Source organism: Caretta caretta, chromosome 16 (assembly GCF_965140235.1).
Source record: "Caretta caretta isolate rCarCar2 chromosome 16, rCarCar1.hap1, whole genome shotgun sequence".
Lineage (NCBI taxonomy): Eukaryota > Metazoa > Chordata > Testudines > Cheloniidae > Caretta > Caretta caretta.
In genome coordinates, this window is record NC_134221.1 from 7,842,933 (window position 1) to 7,869,011 (window position 26,079).

Consider the following 26,079-nt stretch of genomic DNA (forward strand, 5'->3'; position numbering starts at 1 on the left):
CTTAGACTCCCCTCCTTCTCTCTCCTCCTATATGTCCAACGAATAATCTGGGAAGGGGGCGGATTTCTCACAGCCTTGAAGACTTGAGCTGGGTATACAGCTGGGCAATGGATGGCAACCCAGTCCTATCAATGGTGTTTGGTTTCTGTTTGGAAACTGCTGTGCTTTTGTGCCTTTGTGGTGGACTTGGGGCTTGGGAAGAGCTGGCAGAATCAGGCACTAGTCTGTACTGGAGACCAGAATAAAGTGAAAAGGATGGGGGACAGGGGTAGGAAATAAGAACTTTCCCCTCCTGTGTTCCTGTCATTCATGCTGGTGAGAGAACTTCCAAAGGACTGGGGTATTGAATGTGTGCCCTAATGTTTTTAGGATGCTTCTCCAAACTAACTGACCCCCTCAAGAAAACTGGACTGGAAATGTGTGGAAACGAGGCCTTTCATCAGAAGTTTTTTAATTCCTCTAACTGGGCCAAAACTACTGAGAGATTAGCTTTCCAGGTCATGGTGTTTTTGTTTTCCTTTTCGGTGTTTTGTTTTTTAAAATGTTTATCATTTAATTTTCTTTTAAAGGTACAGTGGAGATATGATTCAGAAGTGCAGCAGCCCATAAATGAAAATCTGTTTGAGAGAAAGGTTCTTGTCATTTGGGTTTAGAGTAGAGCTGGTTAGAAAATGGAATTTCTGTCCTATGGGAAATTCTGACATTTTCAAAATTTGTTTCCGTCCCAATTCATGATGAAAGGTGGAAACTTTTGCAGAACAGAAACTCTAGAAAATGTCTATTCATCAACATCTAAGGGACCTTGTTGAAACATTAAAAGTCTAAAATAAAATATTAAATATAATGGAAAACATTAAATACAACACGTATATAGCATTTTTAATTGAGATTGTATGATATGAAAGTCGAAAGAAGAAAGTCAATTTGAAATATTTCATTTTAGTGTTGAGTTGTTCCCTCAAATTTCATTGAAATCCACACATTTGGAAGTTGATGAAAATGCACTGATCATTTTTCAACCAGCTCTAGTTTTGGATGAATGATTGGGTCATTTTTTAGACTGAGCTGGGGCAGACGACTCGACAGACACAGCTCACAGGACTGGCTTTCAGCAGTGGCTTACCACTGTTGTTAGGTCCCAGGATAAGTACTCAGGGTTTTGTATTGCCTGCTGCAGTGGGTTGCTGGCTTCTTTTTGCACATCTCGGATGGTGGTGTGGAGTAGGGCTGGCTGGAAAACAAGAATTCCATTTCGCAAAACATTTCGCGGTCGCAGCAGTTGGGCTTCATTCTGCATCAGGAGGAAACCGAGAGCTTTTGAATTTTTTCATGAAAAACCGGAGAGACCGACCCAAGAATAGCTCAATAGAAGACCCAAATTCAAGTTCCTGTGCTGCCTGATTCAGAACAAGGGCTTGAACCTGGGCCTTCCACATCCCAGGCAAGTGCCATAATCTCTGGGCTATTCTGTTGGCTATTCTGGGGTCTCTCTGGTCAAACTGAGACAGAGAGAGAAATTCCAGCCTGGGCCTGATAAACTTTCCCAATGAACGTTTCATTGAAACCAATAATGGTTCCGTGAAGAATTTGTTTTGACTAATTGCATTTTCTGATGAAAACACATCTTGCTGGAAAAAACCCTGACCCGCTCCAGTTTGGAGTCCACAGTTCCTTTGGCCGAACACAGGGGTGGGGAACCGTTTTTCTATCGGGGCCATTGACCCAGATCAAAAATCAGCTGAGGGCCACTGACAGCCCCCCGGGGGTGGAGGCTCCAGCCCTGAGGGGGGCACAGAGGCTCAGGGCTTCCCTAGGCTCTGGGGTGGAGCCAGAAATGGGTTCAGAGTGTGGGAGGGGGCTCCGGGCTGGGGCCAAGGGGTTTTGGGATGTGGGAGGGGGTGCAGCTCTGGGGGTGTGGGCTCTGGGGTGGGACCAGGAATGGGACAGTGGTTTGGGATGCAGGAAGAGTTTCAGGGTGCAGGCTCCGGGCTGGGACGGGGGTTGGGGTTTGTGGCGGGGGGGATAGGTGGAGTCTGGGAAGGAGCTTGGGTGCGGTTCCTGGTCAACGGGAGCTGTGGAGCTGGGGGCAGGGGCAGCGCTCAGAGCTTCCCTGATTACCTCTCCACCTAGGGGCCACAGGGACATGCCAGCAAGCTGGCCCTCATGGCTCCAGCCCTGCAGAGCGGGGGGCATCTGGCCGACAGCACAGAGACTTGCCGCAGCCCGGATGAAAAGAAGCAGTGGGCTGCAGGTTCCCCACCCTGGTCTAACACTTTGAAAGGAGCCTGGTTAAAAAAACAGTGCCTGTTGCATCTTGCTCCTGGAGGGAAGGATCCAATGCCCCCTGAAGTCAATGGAATCCAGTCTGTTGACCTGGATCTGGATTAGGCTCTAAATGTCTGGCAAGCGGCTGCTGCTCACATTAAAATCCAGAGGAAATGCAATGTCCCCAAAATACTTTCCTGACTAACCACCAAAAGTTATGTTTGTGGCATATTTTTGAGGTAAAAGCAACAAATCAACAGGATTTGAAATATCCTGGTGGCTTTCTTGGAGGGCGTTCAGAGCGTAACAGAAATGATGATTAAGGGGCTGGAGAGATGGATTTATGGGGTGAGATGAAAGTAGCTAAATATGTCTGGGGCTAAATATAGCTGGGGCAGTGTAATGGGGTTCAGCGCAAGGATAGAGGAGATAAAATTGAGAGGAAATGTTGGCTGAACATCAGGAGATGTTTCCTGACCCCGAGATCTCTTTGGCTCTGAGATATTTTCTTGCCAAAAGCAATCAAAGCCATATCACTTTGGAAGTTCTAAACTGAATGGGAGAAATCACTAGAAACTGACCTTTACAGGCAGTTTTTTCTCTGGGCCCCAGTCTAGGGACTGGGTGGCCTATTAAATCTTTTTGTTTTTTAGCCTCCATAAGATTCAATTTTTATAGTCTCTTTAACATCACCCCAGCCTGTCGACATCTGAGGGGATTGAACCCAGGCCCTCTGGATCCAAAAGGATAAGCTGCATTTTCTTTAAACTTGGTAGCAGATTGGTAAACCTCTATATGTAGTCTTGCCAGAGACAGAAGAAGACCGAGCCCATACCATGTTAGCGTAGGTTACATCTGCTTTCTGTGTGGTATTCTGCCTTCCCCTTTGGTTAGTGATGGCTCTGTATTCTCAGAGACAGGCAGCATGTCATAACTTTTTTGTGGCCTCCTCTGTTCTGCTGTTTCATTCTATTTGAGTATCTCCTCACCTAGGAGGCTGCATCTCCAGAGCAAAGGAATAATCTTACGTGAAAATGGAAAGTAGGAAATCACTACAGGTTGAGTCTCACATCTCATTATTGGTTCTATGGGGCAGGAACTGGCACCTAACACAATGGGACTCCTGTCCCCCTTGCTGCTTCTCCTCTTCTCACCCTACACAGTGCATCTGCATTCTTCTGTCTCTTCTCTTTCTTCTGGGGAAACATACCACGGCCTAGCCCCTTACCTCCCCCAATCCACACACTTCCTCTCCCTCCTCACCACCACTCTTTTCACTGTATGTCTTCTCTGGGCAATCTCATCCATTCGTGTGGCTGCAGCTGCCATCTTGATGCTGATGAATGGCGAATCAACCTGCCTGCTTCCATCAGATCCTGCATGCCTGCCTGTCAATCTGACATCCCCGGGCCATCACGTTGTCAGCTTAAACATCACACAACCAAAACCAATCACCTTCACTTCCCTCTCAACCCCTTCCTCTCTCCATCACTGCTGTCAGAGCCACCTGCCTCCCCGTCACTCAGCCCTGTAATGTGACTCCTCCCTCCTGCTTCCCTCACACATCCAAAGGGAACCCAAATCCCTCTGCAGTGTCTCTAAGCTTTGTCCTTTTCTTTTTCCCTCGCTATGGATAAAATTCTCTAGTCCAGGCCCTCGTCATTTTGTGTCTCAGTTATTACAACCTTCCCCTCTCTGGCTTCCCTGACACCTATTTTGTCTCCTTACAGTCCATATAAAAAGCTGCCCCTAAAATATCTTTCTCATCCATTACTCTGATCATCTCTCTCTCCCCCCATCATCCTTCCATCCTTCCATCATCCTTTGAATCCCTCCACTGGCTCCCGTCTTCTACTACATCAAATGCAAGGTAGAGAGGTGGGACTGAATGGAAGGAGAAAACTTGGGAGCAGAGAGGGGGATTCAAAGAGTTCAAGAGCAGAGAGGCGCCTTAAAAGCCCTGCATAACTCTGCCCTACCAACTTATCCTCCCGGGCCTCGTTTCCAGTTGCCGCCCAACCTGTCTGCTCCACCAACAGTGCCAGCCTCATCCACCCACGGATTCAGCTTTTCACATCAACCTCGCCATGCGGGCGGCCCGCTAGGAGCGGAATGCCCTTCCAGAGCTCATTGACGAGGCCTCTTCTCTCCACAGTCAAATCCCTTCTGAAGCCCCAGATCTGCTCTGACACCTGTAGAGAAAGTAGCTGACCTGTACCGATGAATATGAGGCGTTCTAGGGCAGGGGAGAGGAGTTGGGGGGGGAGCCATATCAACATTATTTTGTCAAGACTTGGCAAGCATCTCCCTGACCACTGCACTGATATGCTGTAGTCCTTTTCCTTTGTGTCTGTCTTTAGACTGTGAGCTCTTCGGGGCATGGGCCGGGCTTTCTTTTTCAGCTGGAAAGCTCTCAGCACAGAGTGGGTGCTGCCGGATTCATAAATAAGAAGAGTGGCATCTTTAGGGTATGTCTACACAGCAAAGAAAACCCAGCGGCTGGCCCATGCCAGCCTACTTGGGCTCACGGAGCTTGGGCTGTGGGGCAGTTTCACTGCGGTGTAGACTTCTGGGCTCTGGGATCCTCCCACCCTGCAGGTCCTAGAGCCTGCGCTCTAGCCCGAGCCCAGTCGTCAACACAGCAATGAAACGACCCCGCAGCCCGAGCCCTGCGAGCCCACGTCAGCTGGCACAGACCAGCCGCAGGTGTCTAGTTGCTGTGTGGACACACCCTGAGTAGGTGTTCTCATCTAATCTGGTAGAAATCGTGACGCTGACAGGACTGTAGCCTTGGCCTCCTGGTGCCTTGGCTACAGAAGCATGTGTCATTCTTTGGTTGGTATAATAGACATTTACACGCTCTCTCTTTTTCCTCCCCTCTCCTTTTAGCAATCCTCATTTTACCAGCTTCTCCACGCAGGCTGGCCGGTGAGTGTCTCCTGCTAAGTAAGTCTACATAGGGATGTGGTGGGTTTTCCAGCATCTGCTTTTTTTTTTAAATCAAGACTGGATGTCTTTGTAAAAGCTCTGCTATAGCTCAAACAGAAGTGACAGGCTTGACCCCAGGAATCACTGGGGAAAATTCTCTGCCCTGTGTTATGCAAGAGGTCAAACAAGATGGTCTTAATGGCCCCTTCTGGCCTTAAAGTGGGAAATTGGGAGAATGCCACCAAAGGACATCAGGAAAGGGGGCAGTGATTGGGGCGCACTTTTGGCTCATAGTGGAGCCTAGGATTGAAAGGTCACGGAAACAAGAGATGGGAATCCAGTGTTACACCCCTTAAAAGCTCTGTCTTCCAGTACCTCTGCTGGCTCCCTGTTCATTTTCAGATTCAGTCAGAAATTAATCCTTACTCTTTTTAAAGAAACCCATGTATTTATTCTGCCCACTTCATGAACCTTTTCTCTGTATTATACCATTCCCTCCACCCCATGTATTGCATATATAAACAAAAAGAGGATTTTGTGCTCTAGATCCTCTAACAAGGTGTCTCAGATTTTTTCTGTATGATCATTTGGAGTCTTCTGTCTTTCCAAATAGTTTTGATATCTAAAATATGTTACTCTTTGCCTTTATTTTTTAAATCTAGAGACATCCAGGACCGCGTGGGCTGCCAGGGCACGCAGGGAAACCAGGATTACCTGTAAGTATGAAAAATCCCCTCTAAATATGTCCAAAGTAGCCAAGTCCTCAGTTATCCCATCAGACATTTCTGCTTTCTTCGGAGACTTTCAGAGGCAATGTTTAGAGACACTTGAGCAATTTAGGCCACACAGCTGATCTCCCTTTTACCTCTGTTACTGTCAAATTGTTTGTCTTCCTACAATTAAAGCTTCAGTGCTGGGATTTTCAAAAATGTTGGAGGTGGGTGAAAATCAGTTGAAGTTGGATGCCTGACTCCCTTAGGTTCCTTTGAAAGCCCAGCCCAGCCTCTCGCTGCTGTAAGATGGCATAGCTCCATTGACTTTCTTCAGTGAAACAATGCTCATTTACACTCACTGAAGATCAGGCAGGGGGGTGAGAGAGAGAGAGAGAAAGAAACGGAGCCTACAAACCCCATATTGAGTGTAGACAAAGGGGAGAGGAGAGTCTCTCCTGTTTACAAGCAAGCAGCTTGATCACAACCCCACGCAGCTGCCAGTCATGGAGGTAGGCACACACAGCTGAACCCAATAGAGGAAACAAGGCCTGCAATAAAGGGGAGAGTATAGAGAAGGAAGGGGAGGCTGGGAGATCTGGGCTAGCAAAGTGGCAACAGCCCTGCACCAGGCTGCCTCCTGGAAAACAGCCAGGAGACTAAAGGAGGCTGCAAGAGTAAAGGGCTGACAGGCTTAATTGGAAATGAGGATCCAGGAACTGGCCTGACTAAAAGCAAACTGAGGAGGGTCAGTCAGGAGAAGCTGAAGCCCCTCGAGAGACCACACCTTGAGACGATGACTCTGTGTGTGTGTGTGTGTGTGTGTGTGTGTGTGTGTGAGTGAATGAAGTTATAACACGTTTACAGATTGTTGCCATGTCCGTATCAAGAGACAAAACGATAACCATTACAACAGCGAGCTTTTGTGTAGAGTATCATTAGACAGTGATCTCATCAGATCTCTCTGTTGAACAGGGTGTTACCATATTACAGAGTGATCCTCTTTACCCTACCCAAGATGTGGTGTTTCTGGTAATTTTATTAAATGGAGTGAAACTGCTGATGACACCTACATGTCAAACCAGGAACTTCTACCCAATATTAAAACCCAAAAGGATTGGACAGATGTGCTGGTTCTTTTGCAGGCGCGTGTACTTTTTCTGAGTATTGAATAACTGGTAACCAAATATCTACATATCTGTTTGTTCTTTGTCTGTTCTACTGGCTAGGTAATTGACGCACTAATTTTTCCATAGCAACAACCCCCCATATGTTTTTTTCACTTTTTATTGAGGCAAAGTTACAATAAAACTAACATACGACGTTGTACATGACTTGTTACTTTTTAGGATCAAGTTAATAGTCAAGCTAAAGATGCTGGCTAGGGATCCTTCCTCCTCTGAGTATGCTGAAAAGGGTGACCAAACTTTTGAATACCTGTCCTCTTTTTGGCATTTCTATTGTGTGTGTACTTGGTTTTTGAACCATTCCCTTAGTTTGGGGCTGCTTTTCTTTTTCCAGTGGGAGGCAGTCAGTGCTCAGTACCCTAGCAGCTACTAGCAGATGAGAGATTAATTCTTCACTTCTATTGGTGTGACTGTATCTCAGGGGTAGGCAAACTACGGCCTGGGGGCCGCATCCAGCCCTTCCGATGTTTTAATCTGGCCCTCAAGCTCCAGCTGGGGAGTGGGGTCTGGGGCTTGCCCTGCTCAGTGGATGCCAGGTCCCCGCGCAGCTCCTGGAAGCAGCGGCATGTTCCCCCTCCACCTCCTATGCGTAGGGGCAGCCAGGGGGATCTGCACACTGCCCTCACAGCTCCCACTGGCTGGCAGCTGTGGCCAATGGGAGCTTCAGGGGCAGCGCATGCGGATGGGGCTGCATGCAGAGCCTCCTGGCTGCACCTCTGGGTGGGAGCCGGAGAAGGGACATGCCGCTGCTTCCGGGAGCTGCTTGAGGTAAACGCTGCCCGGAGCCTGCACCCCTGACCCCCTCCTGTGCCCCAACCCCCTGCCCCAGCCCTGATCCCCCTCCTGCCCTCTGAATCCCTTGGACCCAGCCCAGAGCACCCTCCTGCACCCCCAGCCCCACCCCAGAACCCACACCCATAGCCGAAGCCCTCACTCCCTTCCGCACCCCAACCCCCAATTTTGTGAGCATTCATGGCCCGCCATACAATTTCCATACCCAGATGTGGCCCTCGGGCCAGAAAGTTTGCCCACCCCTGCTGTATCTGCTAGAGAGGAGGATTGCTAAGGGATTGCCTTCTCAGCAGGGTCCTAGAGCCTGGCCTTCAGCCCAATCCTGGAAGTCTACACAGCAATGAAACAGCCCCACAGCCTGAGCTCCGTGAGCCAGAGTCGCTTGCCATGGGCCAGCCACGGGTTTTTCTTTGCTGTGTAGACAGCCCCTAAATGATCATTTGATCATAAATATTTAACAATTTGTGCTATTTGCACAAAGGAACTGCATTCCAATACTCCCTAGTGACTGGCCATGTCTGTCACTATGTATAAAATCTCCTCTTACCCCACAATTTCTCCAACATATATCCCCATCCTTCTCTCTCTTTCACGCTCTCTCACTAACCTGGCTGGTGTGAAGTACTATTAAAAAGGTATCTTCAAGAAATTTTCTTTTATCATGCAACAGACTGATATTTGCATTAATATTTTATATCCATTCCAGAGGAGGATGTTTTTTAAGTGATATTTACTATAGGACCTACACCAAGTCAGTTCTGGTGCTCTTGCATTCCCTCTGCTGACTATTCAGCTGCAGTTAACTAATGGTGTCCCTAAGCTTGCTGCTCTAACTGATGGTGCTGATGCACAGACAGGGGAAAAAAAGACAGGTGTGCTCTTGACAAGCTGTATTATAAATATGCCTCGGCAGGGAAGTGGATTGTGTAACAGGAAATTCGTTCGAGCCAAGTGGAATGAGAGAAAAGGTGGGGGAAGACATCTTATGTTCTAGTCTCCGAAAGAGAATTATAAGCAGTGGAGAGAGAGTTTGCTCCCAAAGCCTGTGGTTGAGTACTTGATGGTGCCTTTGCCGTAAACCAGGGGAATGCAGGCAGAACAAGGGCAGTCTCCGCAGAGCATTCAGAGAGCTATGATGCGGATCATCCTGTCACACAGCATGTGACTGAGATTGCCAATGCTACCTTTGTGTATTGTTCATTGTCTCCCCTGTAATGGTGCCTTTAAACAAGGCTGCGAGGCCCAGCATTCTTTCAACAAGTCAATACTGCAACATGATCCAGGCTTGCTGGGGGAAAGTCTAACCTGCATTGATTTGATCTCTGTGTGTGTGCAGGGTCCGCCCGGATATCCAGGAGAGCCAGGAGACAAAGGCCGGTTGGGGTACATGGTAAGTGGAGGCTGCCTATAGCTGCTGTCTCAGGTATGTGTTAGCCCAGTCCAGGTATGTGACCTTCCAAACGCTAGGGCAGTAAGATATATTCTAGTGTCAGGGTTGGCTTCCTTCTGGTGGGCAGCTGTACATACAGAAGGCGTGATTCTGAGAGGTACGGGGCATGCACAAGTCGTGCTACAATAATGGGGAGTCATGGGACGCTCCACAGCTCTTAGCCTCAAGACTCAGAGCTCAGTGTTAATTTCTGAGTAGGAGAATCCTCCAAGGTAAGGTACGTTTGTGCAGTAATGACCTTAAACCTCTGCAACAGAACCACATCTCTGGCTGGTAGGTTCATCCGAAATACCCGATGGGGATGAGATTGGCTCACTGTAGACAGGATAAGCGGTGGAGGGCGGGATTCCCCTTGCTGGATATTTGTGCCTTATTTTTGTTCCTTTGCTCTCCTCTGCTGTGAGTAATCACCAGCCCATTCACCCGCCTCCAGCACAAGGCGGGACTGGTTTGAGCCAGTGTGATTTGGTCAGTCCCTGTCATTTTCATGAGTTCTATAACCACCCCAGTCATCGTCACCCATCCAAAGAGACACTTGTAGCAGCACTGGGGTGGTGATGCTGGGCCTTCATTAGAAGCATCAGTAGAGATGCAGAAGGTGCCACCTTCACTAAAAACTGAATCCCTTGTCTATAGGAAGTGGATGAAATTGAGGTTTGTGCTCTATTCATTTACTTGTGTGTGTCATTCCAAACCTGCTCTCTCATATCGTCTTTAGGTCAAATCCTGGAAAGCATCCTCCTCTTCCCCTAAGCTTTAACTCTAGAGAACTCTAAATCTAAACAGATCTCTCCACTGCTCCTCTCTCTCTCCCTCCCTCCCGATAGGAGCAGTCCCAGCCTATGCCCTTCTTTCCTCCTCATTCATGCTGGGGTGATATCTCCTTGCTCTCTCAGCTGAGACCGAGCAAACCGTTCTGCAAAATTAAGCTGAGATTTTCAAAGCTGTCTAAGGAATTTGAATACCCAAATCCCATTAAAACACATGGGGAATCAGGTGTCCAAATCCCCTGGCTGGCTTTGAAAACCGCACTCTTGAGCTGTACCTAGTTCACATAAAGGTGGCTGGTTTTTTTCCTGAATTAAAAACCATCCTCTTCTCTGAGCCTCTTCTCACCAAACACTCAGCTGTTTCCCAGTGGCTGTCCTCTTGTGTGACCTTCAGTTCCTGGTTCTCACCCATCTCCCCCAGGAGGCCCATTTGTCTTTAACTGCTGCAAGTCCAGCCTTCACAGTGATAAGGGACAGTCGATTTTCCCTGACCTCGTTGTTCTACTGTTCTCTGGCAGTACATTCACCAGGCTGGGAATGATGCCTTTTTAATTCTGCTCTCCCGAGCTTTCCTCATCCCACAGTGTTCCCAGTGATAACATCCAACCTACCCGCAGTTCCCTTTTGCTTCCCTTCCCCGAGCTGCTCCCTTTCATTCATCAGCCGTCCGTTCCTCTTCCTTCTGCTTTCTGAGTGAGGTGCCTCCTCTGGCCTGTGTGTCTAGGAAGGACGTATGCGGGGGAGAGAGATTCTCACCTTGATTCATGCAAATTTAGGTCATGGGCAGATTTTTTTCCTTGGCTTCTAACTGGATTCCACAGAAGAGCTCCATGGAGGAGAAACAGGTCTTTCGATGAGTTTCAGTGTTATTTTTGGGTGATTTCTCTAAGGTCACTGTGTTCCAGTGGCTGATCACAGAATCATAGAATATCAGGGTTGGAAGGGACCTCAGAAGGTCATCTAGACCAACCCCCTGCTCAAAGCAGGACCAATCCCCAATTTTTGCCCCAGATCCCTAAATGGCCCCCTCAAGGATTGAGCTCACAACCCTGGGTTTAGCAGGCCAATGCTCAAACCACTGAGCTATCCCTTCCCCCTACTGCTATAGCTAGTGCTTCATGGCTTGTGCCTCAGACCAGCATGGAGCTCCACAGGGAACACTGGCCACCCCCAGCACAACCTGAAAGTTCTCAGGCTCTTGTATACCACTGGAGAAGCTGTAGATGGTCCTTCTCAGCTCCCACCGTTGATCCCCAGATGCAGTCTCTTTGTCTTAGTGAGGCATGCAGGCAAAGATGGTATCTCTTGGGCCTGTGTGGGGATCAAAGCCAAAGGTTAGTTAGCCAGACCGCAAAATAAACATTAGCAAGGGAAGAACTTTAAAAGGTTTTGCTAGGTTAAGCACTCAGCTGATGAGCTGAACTACGCAAACCTCCTTGTGTTTGTGCACATGAGGCTGGCTGATATTTCTCATACTGATCTCAGCCAGATCAAGTCCGTGCAGAGCCAGGAGAGAATCGACTGGTTTCAAACCTCAGTGTGGCAGTTTGTGTCTGGTTTGAGTTTTGTAAAAAATCTCGGGGCATTATTCCTTTTTTCCTGAACTGGTTCCCCCCATCCTTAGTAGACCCCAAGTCCTCCCTGTCTCGAATGTTTACACAGACTGGAGAGTTCAGCTCAGAGACGGCTGTGGTTTCCCAAGTATCTGCATATGGAATGCATAGTCATGGTGGGAGTGAGGGGACTGATTCTTGTAGTTTCTGCTGAGCCAGTGCCCGGCATCTTTCAACATGAGGTCGTTAGATGGCACAACAAAGCTGAAAGAGTGCTGACATCTGAGAGGCACGGAGACAAAGAGCCGGAGCTGTCTTAGCATCTCCAAGGCCCATGGGATTATATAGCAGAGATAAGGGGGTTGCTTTTTTTTAACCCCTGACTAAGTGCGTTGTTGCCACTTTATCTTTCCAAGCCCTGTCCAAGTAGTCGCTCCTTGCAGGGTTTTTTGAACTGTGGGCTGAGGAATTGAACAAAGATGTCTGGTACACAGGTTCATTTGGGCTTTGCAACGAGGGGGCATAGAGTGATTCACCTTTTACAAGATGGAAAAGCCTTTTTAGTGGAGGGTATGTATAGTCCGTAATTCCAGATGTCACCGTCTGTTTGCGGAGGACAGAGGTGGGTAGCTCTGGGGAATCGGTAGCAATGAACACTGTTCTTCCCATGTATTTTACCAGCTGCCAACATCTGGAAGGTTTCACTAATCGTGTTAAGCAGACAGAATATAAACCGTGGAGGCTGTCAGTGTAACTTAATCAAATGGTACCAAAAATTATTCATCCATTCGCATAAACAGGATTGGCGAGGGGGTTCACTGGGGGATTAGTGCAGGAATGAAAAGGAACCATTTTTCTCAGAGTGCAGCTGTGACCCTGATGTGCTTCGAAAGCCGGTCTGCATCCTAGCTAGGGGGTTGAAATGAAGTTCTCATCACTGTGTAGCTTTGAACAGGGAAGCAAAACTCTACATTGTTTGAGGTTTGAATGAGCTGCTTTGTTTGGTGCTTGCATTAGTTCTTCAAATGCAGCCTATATTTCTGATACCTGTTGATCTACTCCTGTGGCGCACACATGGAATATACTGAATAGCGTACCACTCACGTAGAGGACCTACTCTTTGTATTGTCCAGGTAGACATGTTTATTTTCCAAAGGGTATAGTCTCAGCAAACCAGAGAAGTCTCAACAAGGTTTTGTATCACAGACCAGATCCTGAGTTCCTGAGTCTTTTCTCAGACAGCTGTTGCATTGATTTTAGGGGTGCAGCATTACTGCTGACCTCTGCTGTTGGATCAGTGTCTATGAGTTTGAACGTTTCAGTACTGGAGTTCTGCCTTTCTGTGGAGCTTTGCGATCGCACCGTCCTGTGGCTCTGCAACTCCAGAGGAAGGTAATGAGTTTTTAGCTCAAGGTTCCAATAACAAGTGCTGGGCAGAACCAGTGGAAAATGGTGCCACTGTTTTGGTGTAAAGTTGTGCAGGTGGCATGTATGTTAGATTGGGGTAGGAACTTTCTTTTGGTTCGGTTTGTAGAGCACTGATCATGATGGTTTGGTCCATGACTGGGACTCCTAGGAGCTCCGAATACAATAATGATGGTGATGTACAGCAGGACTTCTTGGCTAAGACACCACCAGGCTGATTTAATAACATATTGTGTAATAAAGTGCAGGTCTCTACTGGAACTTGAGCCAAGCATCTTTTGATCCTATTTACATTAAAGAAGAAACTCCATTCACCTCCATACATATCCCGCTAGCCATCTCTGACACACCTCTTCCTCCTCAGTGCCATGTTCCATTGCAGGGGGTCCTGGCATATGAACCATTCCAAGAGGTGAGTCCCAATTTGCATCATGCTCTGTGCTGAGGGGTTCAGAGCATTAGTTGGTAGGAATGTGAGAAATCTTTCCCCACAGTGACGTGACCTAGAGCCCTTGGGATTCTATGATTGTGGTTGAGGAGGGACTCACCCAAATGAATCATTTGGCTTTGGTGCAGATTGGGCCTGTCTTTCATTTTGCTGGGATTGGTTCATTCGTTCCTTGCGAAGAGTTTGGCAATGAGTGGCAGGCTGGCATTTCATCAGCTTCACGAGGCGGTAAGGTCAAACCAGTCTGAAAGAGACAGCCAAAACACTGCTGTGCCAGCGGTGAATGGGCTTATCTCTCTGTCTCCAGCCGCATTTTAACAGATTGCCATTGCTTTCTCATGACGAGCCCCAGGATGGCCCGGAAGCGAGCTGACCCAACTTTGCTGCTGCTGTTCTGTTGTCATCGTTGGTTGTTTTTGTGGAGACGGTATTCCCCCCCCCCCCCCGGCAACTAGCTGCTGTTGCGTAGTTGATCTTCACACCAGACTTGACAAATTTTTTTTTTCCCCATTCTGGTTTTTAAAGGCAGGTGCAGGCTCTGCAGTAATGCCTGACGTCTGCAAATGCACGCAAACACAATGATGGCATCAGAGCTTGGGACCATTGTGTTTTGCAGTTGTTGCTTTTTACATTTGTGACTTCCCTCTGTCCCTGGTGACCCTGTTACTGGGGCTGTGTCTACACTACGGCGAGGGGTGATTCCCCTGCTCGGATACCCAGGCTCACACTAGCTCTCATTGAGCTGAGAGCATAGGTAGCCGTGTAGCCATGGTCGCATGAGCAATGGCAGTGAAGGCACGGCTGAGCCATACCAAGCACGTACCCCGCAGTTTTGGTGGTCCCGTCGACAGAGCGTTGCTCTGCCGCTGACATTGTTCTGTCTGTTCAGATGGTCAGCTCTTTGAGGCAGGGACTGTCATGGTGTGTTTGCACAAGCTATCGCCCGACGTGGCCCCTACCTGCTACCGTTACAGCAACCATCATTGTAACTGCTCTCGGCTCTGCAGAAGCAACAGTTGAAAGTAACCAGGGCTTTTCGTCCATTCCGGCTGCTGCACACCTGGAACTACCAGAGAGAAGCCTCTGAGTTCAGCCAGCGGTGTGCAGTTGTTAGGGCTGAGACAGATATACAAGGCCTTTGCGTGACTTCTCCTGATGTCGTCTTTATTCTCTGTCCTAGTCTCCTGCCTCCATTTCGTTTCTTGTCATGTAGCCAGTGAAGTTGACTTGACTGTACTCTCCATCTGTTTCATAATGCCTGGGATTTTGGTTAATCTTTCTGCGCCTTCTTTACCCTAGTTCCCTCCACCCCTTGGTTCTTAACCATGTTTACAGTGGAAATAAAACTCTTCACCTCTTTGGACGCTGCTGATTTCCTCCTTCCATGCACAAATCTTTTTGCTGAGTCCTAAGGCAGAACTGAATGACCAGGCAGGAGTATAAGATAGAGCTTTATTTGGGGTGTTCCTCTGTAGCCTCTTATTGATCCACCTGCTTTCTGTCTGCAGGGGGAGTCTGGACTTCAGGGCTTCCTGGGACACGCTGGCTTCCCTGGCTCAAATGGGCTTCCTGGAATGGATGGAAAGCCTGGACCACCTGGGTTACCAGGAGAGCAGGTGAGAACCTGGACACTAGCTTGAAGGATCATGTTGCACTTCGTTAGAATTGATTATGAGCCAATTAGTTGCAATACACTTCGCACTAATGCGGAGAGATCCCATGTTTCAAAGTCAGAAACTGCCAAGAGTTGTGGGTGCTCTGGCTGGATATCACGGGATGGTTTGCAAGAAAGAGGTAAAGACAGTGCCCATTGTCCCAGCTGATAGTGCTGTAGGCAGCCAGCAAGCTCAAGCTGATGCTACTGATATACTTATTTGCCTCTTTTAACAAAAGAAAAAGCCCATTCTAACTATAATTGGAATTTCTAGGCACTACTTTAATAAGAATGCCTTGACAGTTCACATTTAACAAGGGAAAGAGGAACAGCATATATGGTCAACCGGGCATAGTTAGTGTCTCGAGCAACATGAACTACTGGAGTGCTTGATTGCATTGCTGCATTTAGTTTTCTAGGTTGTTTTTACAGGAGGGAGAAAGGGAAAAAAATGAGAGAGAATCTGGATTCCATCCACTTGTCTAGTTCACAAGCTCTGTTGAGTTCTTTTGTGGTGCTTGTCAATTCTTTGAACTAACAGCCCTACCCTTAACTAGCCTTGCATGCCGACTTCAGTCGGGAAAGTGTAAACTTTGATTCAGGATCTTGTGAGAGGTGTATATGGGATACAAAATTGGTGGGGGTAAGAAGCAGAAAGCTGGAAAGAAAGCAGCCAGGAAAGCTAGGGAACAGCCAGAGAAGCACTTTTAACATGGTCCTAGGAGGAAGCTGAGAGACAGAGCTTATTGGGCAGAGTACAGGCTGGAAAGAGGTTTGGAATTGTGAGCAACAAAACTGCCTCCTATTGAGTTTGGGGAAACAGGACTTTGCACACATTCTTTGTAAATAAACAGGATTGCAGCAAGATATTCCTGATTCCATCACCAATTTCTTCTCCTAATGGAAGCAAGCTGCTAAAGTCACAAGCATTGACTAGCCACTCCGGCCAAAAGGGGCCACAATATCGTTGAATTAATTACACACACATCTGCCTGCTTATAACAAGAACTGTATCAGGAAGGAAGCATGGCTGGCCTGCTTGGAGCTGTCTGAAGCGGTGGCCTCATTAAAGCCGGGGAGGTAGCAAGGTGGTGTGAACAGTATAAATGCCTACACAGATTGGGCTGGGGTTTATAGAGTGATAGCAATATGGAAGAGACTTGCTTTGCGGGAGCCCGAAAAGCTGCGCAGCACCTGCCACGGTGGCAAAGCCCCGGGAAGTGGGTGGGGCTCGGAGCTCAGAAGGGCTAAATGACGTTTCTTCGCGGAAACCTTGCTTTAGAATCGATCGTGGGCTCAGCATTCAGGGGGAAGTAATTGGGTATAAAACGACTGCAGATGAATTACCACAGGGTGAGCTCTTCACACAGCTGACTGGCTCATGAGGCCTGAGAATTGTGACTGGTCTGATGAGCAGGGTCAGATTAACCCATTACTGGGACCTAGACAAACATACATTTTGGAGTCCCTACCTCCTAATATGAATAACAACAAACGGCTGGACAGCACTCTGGCCACAGCTGGACTGGCCATGCAATGGAGCCATCAGGACTGGCTGCTGCTTGGAGAGTTGCTCACCATGACGGAAGGACGGCCAGGCCAAATTTGAGTGAGTGGCGTTGCAACCTGGCAAATGGGCTCCCATTTGGGCTCCCTATGAATTTGGTGAACAGGCCTAGTTCACCACAGCGTTCATCCGGCCCTGCTCATGAGGCTGCAAAATGGAGAAAATGCCAGGCTCAAAAACTGGCCCGGGGCCTATATAAGTGGGAGCAACTTGGGGGAAGCCAACAGAGTTGCACCTACTTACAACAGGCTTGAATTTGGCCTGCAAGTATCACCCCTGCAGTTTGAGAACCGCTGCCTCATTGTGCTACACAAGCTATGTCAGCTCAGGTCTCACAAGCATGTTCCATTCCTTCTTCCTTGTTACCAGGGCCCTCAGGGATTTAAGGGCGACCAAGGTCCAGCTGGAGAGAAAGGAGACCAGGTGAGCTAGTAGCAATGATCTGGGGGCAGCAGGGGAGGGGGAATCCTTAGGTCGAGGGGTTTCATTTGCCTTGAATACAGGAGACGTGACTCAGTGGAACCCAAATTTAGTATCTTCTCCTACCCTCCTCCCTCTCTCCACCCCACCCCCAACGCTCCCTCTTTAGAAGAGGCATCATGTTGCAAATAACAAGTTCCTCTGGGATCTGAGTTGCTGCAGCCTTTCATGCTCACTTACTTTGTCCAAACTGTGGTTTTCAGAGGCTGAGCGAGCCTGGTGGTTTGAGTTCCTCTGAGTCACCTCAGATTTATCAGCCTGGATGGAAAATGTCCATGCAAAGTTCTTTCAGGTCAGGAAATTACACTACACTACACTAGGAAATTAGGTCGGTATAGGTATGTCTCTCAGGGGTGTGAAAAATCCAAGCCCCAGAGCAACAGAGCTAAACTGACCTAACCCGTGGTGTGGACAGCACTAAATCAATGGGAGAATTCTCCTGTTGACATAGCTACCCCTCTCAGGGAAATGGATTAATTATGCCGATGGGAGACGTCCTCCTGTCGGCATAGGTAGCATCTTCATTGAAGCTTTACCGTGGTGCAGTGACAGCGTTTTAAGTGGTAGACCTGCCCTCAGGCAAAATATATTGAGTTCTACTGGTTTGGGTTCCTTTTTTCTTTTTTAAGCCAAAGGCCTTAGCAGCAATTTTTAAAGCTGCCTAAAGGATTTGGGTACCCAATTCTCATTCTTTTTAATCATAATTGGGCATCTAAATCCCTGTGGTGGCTTCTGCAATATCAGCCCTGATTTTTAAAAACAAAAATTAATTCTAAAAACATTTAGTGTGGAATTTTCAACCGCACTTGAAGGATTTAGACACAGGGGAGGAGATTTTCAAAGGCACACATGTTAGGCAGGTGCCTAACTCTCATTGGCTTTCGGTGGGAGTTATGCACCCACATGCTGTTTCTGCCTTTGATAATGTCCTCCTAACTTCCGCCAAATGTCAATGAGAGTTAGGCACCTACCTGCTGTTTCTGCCTGTGAATATTAAGAGAGTCAGCAGGAGTTAGGCACCTGACTGTCATTTGTGCTTTTGACTTTCAATGGGACTTACGGTTCTCAGTCACTTTTGAAAATTCCCCCATTATTCCTGAGTCTGGGCTTGGACTTTTGGCTCTGTTTTAAAATTGGAGACGCTATTTACAGTATCTTAGAAAACTGGCATCAGCATATTCCTCATACCTTCCAGTAGTGCTCGTTATCTAGATAATACTGTGATATCAGTTCTAACAGCTTCCATCCATGTTGCACTGTTAGAGGGTCCATAGATATGTCTGGTATGATTTATATGTTAGAACAGTTCAATTCATACCACTGTTGTCTGACGGGCTAAACACACACACACACACACACACACACACACACACACACAAAGTCCTTATATTTAAAATAAGTATATTAAAAAAAAAGCATTACTTCAAAATATTGTTCTGAAATAATTCTTTCTATCCAGATACTTACATAGATCTTGTATTGATCCTTGTAGTATATCGTATATGACCTCACAAACATGAATTAATTTGTCTTCATATCCCTCCCCCTCTGCAAAGTAGGGCAGTTTTATTATCCTCCTTTTCTAGCTGGGGAAACTGTGGAACAGAGATTGGAACTCACCCAAGGCCCGTGGGAGAAGGGGGAATTGACTCTAGTCTAGATCCACGAGTTAGCATGATCCAGTGGAGTGAACAGGGCCCTGGGAGCCTGCGAGGCCTGAGTTAAAATCCCAGCTCTCCTCTTTGCCTCTGTCACTTTGGGCAAGTCATGTGGGCCCAAATTTTCCCAGGGTGCCTCCACTTTCTGGGGCCCATTTTGAGACTTCCTGTGGCCTGATTTTCAGAGGTGCTGAGCACTCACGGTGCCCATTGGCTTCTGCTGGAGCTGAGCATCTCTGAAAGTCAGCCACTTAAAGACTCTCAGGTCAGACGCGCAGAAACAAGTTCCACAGAGTCAGTGGCCTCTTCTGAAGGGCTTGACACTAATCTCTTTGAGTCGGTGTCGCCATCTGTACAACAGCAGTGGAGCTTGCCTACCTGCAGGGCTCAGCAGGGGGGATGTAAGGATTCATTACTCGATTAACTTGGGGGATTTTTGGTGCTGCAGCTTGAAGGTATAGGGCCGTATTTTTCAAAGTGCTCAGCATGGTGGGTGCAGACTGGGAGCGGTGCACTTTTGAAAATTTGGCCCTGGGGGGGAAAAACAAGAATATCCAGAATTCGAAGGCTTCCCCGGTGTCCTTCACTGTGCCAGGTGGGTTCCCCATGCCATGCCTACAAACCACCAGGCCCGTTAAGCATGAAGGATCCAGGGTCGCAGCCTTAACTCTGAACATGGTTCTACTTTGATTTGTTTTGTCAAGAGCCTGCAGGCCTTTCCAAAGTACGCAATCATCTACCCTCCCGTCTATTTAGCAACCCTCATCACTGAGCTACAAGTGGTTTATGGAAGATGAGGTAATTGCATCACTTATGCCAGGCTAGAAGACCTTTTTTAAAGCTAACTGCAGCCCCTAAGTATAACCCAGGTTGTTGCTGTGCCCTAAGGTGGACCAGGTCTGGGTCATGTTAATTGCATTCAAACCACCAGCACTCAGAGAGGGAGCAGGCTGATTGCCTCCAGCTGGTTAATAGTTCTGCAGTGGTTCTCATGTCTCCAATGTACCTGTTTCAGGGGTTCTTGGGTGATCCTGGACCACCTGGGGAAAAAGGAGAAAAAGGGACAAAGGTGAGTTCACTTGTTCTGAGCCTGGACACGGGGACCCAGTGGGTATGAGACTCATGCAAAAGACATTGCTGTCTGCTGTGTTTTTGAGTCCCTTTAATGTGGAGCACTGGCTTTCAGCAGTAAGCCTTCCAGCATCCCCCATGGCCTCAGGGCATTCTGCCGTGTTGCATGGATGCTGGCTTTTCCTCCCCTCTCACCAAGATGAAGCCAATTCTGCTCAAGTCTCATCGCCACTCAGAAAAAAAATCTGATTCCTCTCTGCACCTTCACGTCTGTGCAGCCCCTGTGTGCTGAATTAGCTTGCAGCCCTGGTACAGATTCCTTCAGCTCTTCTGTTGCTTTCTCCTTCCCATTGTTCTGCATCTTTGTTGTGTTTTAGGAGGGGGAGGGGGGAGGGTTGGACTGCAGTTCCCCTTCACGCCAAAGAGCCTCATTCAGAGAAGGGAAAAGATCTCCTGGCTCGGCTTGGAGTGCAGTCAGGGCAGTGTCTCCCCCACAGGCCTGGCTTTGTGGGGTACAGGATGGGAATACGTTGGGCCACACAGCTGAGTGACTCAGCAGCCCCATTGCCCGCCCTGCGAAAGGGGGTGCTGATCAGTCCGTGCTCACAGAGCTCTGGCTGGTTCAGGATCCCAGCAGGCATGAGGCATCCCCTCCGCTCCAGCACGGCTTTCTGCTGCACGGGGTACGTCTTCCTGAGCTCCTCTGTGCTGTCCAGTCACTGTCAGTGTTTTTTGCTGTTTCAGGGGGTGAAAGGACAAAACGGCCCTTCTGGACCTGCTGGAGCTCAGGTAAGTTGGCAAAGAAACCAGCTCCTCTCATCCTCTGACCAGCTCCGAGGGTTCCTCTCTCACCTCTCTTTCCACTTGCCCAGGAGTTCCAGCAGTCCGTTTTGCTTTGAGGTCGGGGCTTGCTTGAACCCCAAGCTCAAAGCAGAACTCAGGGAGATTTGAACCCGTGTGAAGCGAAACAAGGGTCTCCCACTCCAAAGGAGGCAAAAAGAGCCAAGCATCTCACAGGTCTAGTACTGAGCCTCCAGTGCCTCTTGATTCTGTTATGCAGCATCCCTCCTGTTCCATTCTGCCCCTTTGCTCTCCTGAGCAGAGACTGTTCCATAGCTGGAGTGGTACCTAACTTTGATACCTTTTGTCACTGGATGAGGATGGGTGGTCTGTTGTGGTTAAAGCACATGACGGGGAGTAGGGCGATACGGGTTCTATTCCTGACTCTTGACACAGATTCATGTGGCTTTGGGCAAGTCACTCAGTCTCTCTCTACCTCAGTTTACCCATCTATCAAAATTCTGATGATGCTACTTGCCTTTTGGGGATGGGGACATGTGTGGCGAAGCTCCTTAATGCTTGGAGACTCTCCCCCCAGGGAAGAAACCCTTGTTGAGTGGCCATGGCTCTTCAGTAAATAGTGGACAGGTCTTCCAGTGTCTGAGTGCCTTGAAGTGGGACTCTCTTGTCTTGGGTTTGACTCTTTAAAGAGGCAGATGAGGTGGCCTTGTGCCTGACGTGTCTGCTCCTAATCTTCTCCTCAATACGTTGGCTTGTTTCCTAGGGGATGATGGGTGTCAAGGGTGCTTCAGGGTTCCAGGGCCTGCCTGGACCAGAGGTAAGTGAGTTGCATTCTTCTCCGTGGTATGCTTGCTTCCCTAGTGCTGCAACATCTGTCTGCTCATGTGTCCTGAGACCAACGGAAATGCTAGGAAGGGATGAGTCAGGCAGTGCAGGACGTTAGCACAGCTCTGTCACTTCCTTGGAGGGAGAGGGAAGAACTGAACTACCTTGTAGCACCACTCACTCGTATTTGGCCCAGCCACCCCTCCACCATCACAGGAGGGCGGTCGGGCCTAACCTGAGTGGCATTATGACTCTGTGTGCTAGGTTGCAATGCCACTCACTCATAACAAAGGGGCAGCTGGGCCAAATTTGAGTGAGTGGTGTCACGACCTGGCATATGGGCTTGCAGTGCCACTCAGGTTTGGCCTGGCTAGAAAGTGGTCAAGCCATGGCCTAGGGATCCCGCTGCCTCTATGGCATATCCCTATCACCCTCAGGTATCAGGAATCCATTCTTATTCTGGTGTCATCAGTAGGATCCCTTTCCAGCAATCCAAGTTCTCCATGTGAAAACGTAATGGGTCTCTCCAAATATGAATCCTAAGGACTGGGGAGATGCTCCTTTCCTTAACTCCCCTTTGTGAATGCAAAGCAGGTGAAATAACCCCAGTCTGTCCGCAATGCCCCATATGAGTTGAAGTGGGTAGGTGGATTTTGGGTGGAGAAAGGGGCAGATAGTGAAGTCCTATTAAGAGCTTCTCCTGTAAAGGAAAAGAAAGGGCAGAGTTGTGGGCTTCTATGCTGACTTGCAAGGGGGTTCATGCCAAACGCTCCTTACAATTCTCATCCATGGGGATGTGTACCCAATGGGGCTTTGCTTGGGGTTTCAGATTCGAATCAATTAACAAAACTCAAAGTGAAACCCAGCCCAGTTGCTGAGCTGTGCCTGCCTTTGGGCTAAAGCCATGTGTAGCCAGAGTCCTGTATAGATTGCACTCAAAGCCATAAATGGGCCCTGTTTCACTTGAAACCTAGCCCTCTTTGCCAAAAGGTTTGTCAGTCTTGGCAAACCCAGCCTGTTCTTTCAGGTTTGCAACCGTCTGAAAGCAGATGAGTTCAGAGTTTGATTACAAACATTTCTACCCCTCCACTGACAATGGACTGATCATTCACTGGAGTTTATAGAGTAGCCTTAAAGCCAATAGCCCTCAGTACTGTACAGCTGAAGCCACTGGACTCATACCTGTGAACACTTGACTAATTAACCAGTGGATTTTGTAAAAAGATAAATGAGTATTTTAATCACTTGCCCCTCACAATGGCCTTCTGAGCTTCTAGTCAGAATTCACTGTCACAGGACTGGGGTCAGTTTGCCTGCCCAGCAGTGGATAGGAACACTGCGTGTATGATGCTCTGCCCCTGGGTGGGTCATCCACAGCAGGGATTGAACCTGGTGTAAAATGGTGTAAATTGTCACTCAAGGATTTTTCCTGGCCCTGCTTGCAGTGTATAAGGCTCTTTAGGGAAGTATGTGATCTAGGCCTAGCAGCAGTCAGCCAGCCTACAGTAAGGAGGGGTGAGTTGTGCCTGTCTGTTTTAGGGAGCAGCCTGCTTTGTCTCACTCTCTTTTGGGGTTCTTGTGTGTTGTTAGTCTGAATTCTAAGAAATGAAGTAGTGTTATGTTGCAACCTTCCAGCAAGAATATTTGTTTTTAATCTAATTTTTCTGAGTGTATGCCATGAACATAGCACCTGACACTTCTGGATCTTAAAGCATGAGTCTCTACTGCTGAAGCTAAGAGACCCTATCTGTGGCCCAGTAACCACCAGAGTGGAACAGAGTGCCACATGGAGCAGGTGTGGGATACACTTCTATACAAACAGTGGTTTGCATTAGATAGTCCTTGTTCCATACCAAGGGTGGCTTTTTCCAGGTTATATTGGGTACGGTCACTCAGCAGGAAAGAGGGGAAGGGAAAAGGAGATGCTGCTTATAGTGTTGAGGTCTCAAGTTTTTCTTTATCCTGCTCCAGGGGGAAAGTGGTGCAGTGGGTTCTCCAGGGCCAGCCGGACCTATGGTAAGTTTATCATTTTTCAGTTCAACCAATGGATAAAAACAAGGTTGTTCTTGTGCCTGAGACAGTTTTCACTGCTCTTTGACTCCGGTAGGTCACCCCAGCTGGAAAGGGAATTACAGCTGGTTGCACGTTTTCCGACGGAATGTTTTCCCATTAGAAAATGCCATTTTGTCAAAATTGAAATTGAATGTGTCGATTTCAACAAACTTTTATTTTGTGGTGGGGGGGAACCTCAAAATGATGAATATTCATAAGGACGAAAATGCTGTTTTGATGCTTTTGGGGTGGGACCTTTTTGGTGTTTTTTTTGTTTAAAAATAAATTTCATTTTATATTACAAATTTATAATATAAAGGTTTTTTAAAAATCCAAATGGAAATGCCACATTTTCCAAAATTCAGTTTCCCAGGACGCTTTGAAATTGGAATTTTCACTCCAGTGTGGAATGAAAACACATTTCAAAATGGTGAATTTCCTGCTAAATGGAAATTCTGCTTCCTATGCCGCTCTAAAGGAAATCTGTCCTGCAGTGAAAGGGGAGGGCATGTTACAATGTGCACGAGATGGAAACACCATCTGCAGAAAGGAGAAAAGTGGAAGAAAAAGGAATTCCTTTCTCAGTAACCCTCTACCCCTCGGCTCCGCACCCACAAAGAAATGGCAATGTGGTGTGATTGGGGGCAGCTGTCTCTTCGATACAAGAGCATTACTGAGTTTTAAACATATGGCTGTAATTGTCCCCATGCCTTGGCCCTGCCGGGTTAGGAGACAGGTCATTGCACACGCATTGGTCTCTGTGGGAATGAGTTGGTGGTGGGGGGTGTCAGCATAGTGAAGTAAATCCCTGTGCAGCGATACAAGGAAGGTGTGAGGTGGTAACGCTGGAAGGAGTGGGACTGACCGACTCGTGCCAGTGACGTGCTCTCTCCATTTTGGCTCAGCCCCGTGCTTTATGGTGGCTTTCTGGGGCTCTTTTGTGGAATGTGAGAATATGAAATGTTATGATGTATTATTTGTATAGCGGTAGTACCCAGCAGCCTCGCTCATGGACCAGGACACCATTGTGCTAGGCGCTGTACAAACATAGAATAAAAAGTGGTCTCTGTCTCAAAAAGCTCACGATCGTGTGCTTCTGGTGAACTCTGCAGTGTGTTAACACCATGAAGCTGATGGAAATCCCCATGGCTTTCTCCAGGAATACTAGATTAAGAGAAGTTAAGGCCAGAAGTGTCCAGTAGGTCACGTAGTCTGACCTCCTGTGCAACACAGGCCATAAAATTTCACCCAGTAACTCCTGTGTTGAGCCCAATAACTTGGTTTTCTGAGCTTCTTATCTGTGTTGCTTCAACTGAGTGCCCTGTTCTGCTGGGGTCTATCTCTGGAAGCCCCAAGACAGGAGCCACTGGTGGGCACTGAAGGCTGCTGGGTAGCGAAATCTAGCTCGTGTGTTGCAATGAGTCATCCGAGGTAATCACCTGCAAATCCTATGGTAGGCCCAGGCCAATCATCCAAGGCCCAGCCAATCTTCACACAAGGGTCTGGCCAGGTGGCCCCAAAGCAGGTATATAGGCTGATAATGGAGGCAGTCACTCCAGTCTGGTCAACACTGCAACCTTGCTGGGAGAATTCCCAGCTGCCTAGCAGATCTGACAGACCGCTCCAGCCAGCCCCCTGGCTGTCCTGACAGGTATCCGTGAAGGAGGAGAGGTAGACACGCTGGAGGGTAGGGATAGGATACAGAGGGACCTAGACAAATTGGAGGATTGGGCCAAAAGAAATCTGATGAGGTTCAACAAGGACAAGTGCCGAGTCCTGCACTTAGGACGGAAGAACCCAATGCACAGCTACAGACTAGGGACCGAATGGCTCGGCAGCAGTTCTGCAGAAAAGGACCGAGGGGTGACAGTGGACGAGAAGCTGGATATGAGTCAGCAGTGTGCCCTTGTTGCCAAGAAGGCCAGTGGCATTTTGGGATGTATAAATAGGAGCATTGCCAGCAGATCAAGGGAAGTGATCGTTCCCCTCTATTCGACATTGGTGAGGCTTCATCTGGAGTACTGTGTCCAGTTTTGGGGCCCACACTACAAGAAGGATGTGGAAAAATTGGAAAGAGTCCAGCGGAGGGCAACAAAAATTATTAGGGGCATGGAACACATGAGTTATGAGGAGAGGCTGAGGGAACTGGGGATGTTTAGTCTACGGAAGAGAAGAATGAGGGGGGATTTGATAGCTGCTTTCAGCTACCTGAAAGGGGGTTCCAAAGAGGATGGATCTAGACTGTTCTCAGTGGTGGCAGATGACAGAACAAGGAGTAATGGTCTCAAGTTGCAGTGGGGGAGGTTTAGGTTGGATATTAGGAAAAACTTTTTCACTAGGAGGATGGTGAAACACTGGAATGCGTTACCTAGGGAGGAGGTGGAATCTCCTTCCTTAGAAGTTTTTAAGGTCAGGTTTGATGAAGCCCTGGCTGGGATGATTT

At 48.1% G+C, this 26,079-nt stretch overlaps 1 protein-coding gene across 3 annotated transcripts in view; it reads left to right on the forward strand.

Moving 5' to 3' along the window:
• LOC125623348 (uncharacterized) overlaps nucleotides 1–26,079 on the forward strand; it is a 253,272-nt gene that overhangs the window by 149,505 nt on the left and 77,688 nt on the right. For all 3 annotated transcript variants that reach the window (XM_048822505.2, XM_048822508.2, XM_048822506.2), the window contains 9 exons: nucleotides 5,155–5,193; nucleotides 5,856–5,909; nucleotides 9,219–9,272; nucleotides 15,037–15,144; nucleotides 17,119–17,172; nucleotides 19,903–19,956; nucleotides 20,703–20,747; nucleotides 21,523–21,576; nucleotides 23,556–23,600. In XM_048822505.2, coding sequence (XP_048678462.2) covers nucleotides 5,155–5,193; nucleotides 5,856–5,909; nucleotides 9,219–9,272; nucleotides 15,037–15,144; nucleotides 17,119–17,172; nucleotides 19,903–19,956; nucleotides 20,703–20,747; nucleotides 21,523–21,576; nucleotides 23,556–23,600 — 507 coding nt within the window. The remainder of the gene's footprint in view (nucleotides 1–5,154; nucleotides 5,194–5,855; nucleotides 5,910–9,218; nucleotides 9,273–15,036; nucleotides 15,145–17,118; nucleotides 17,173–19,902; nucleotides 19,957–20,702; nucleotides 20,748–21,522; nucleotides 21,577–23,555; nucleotides 23,601–26,079) is intronic.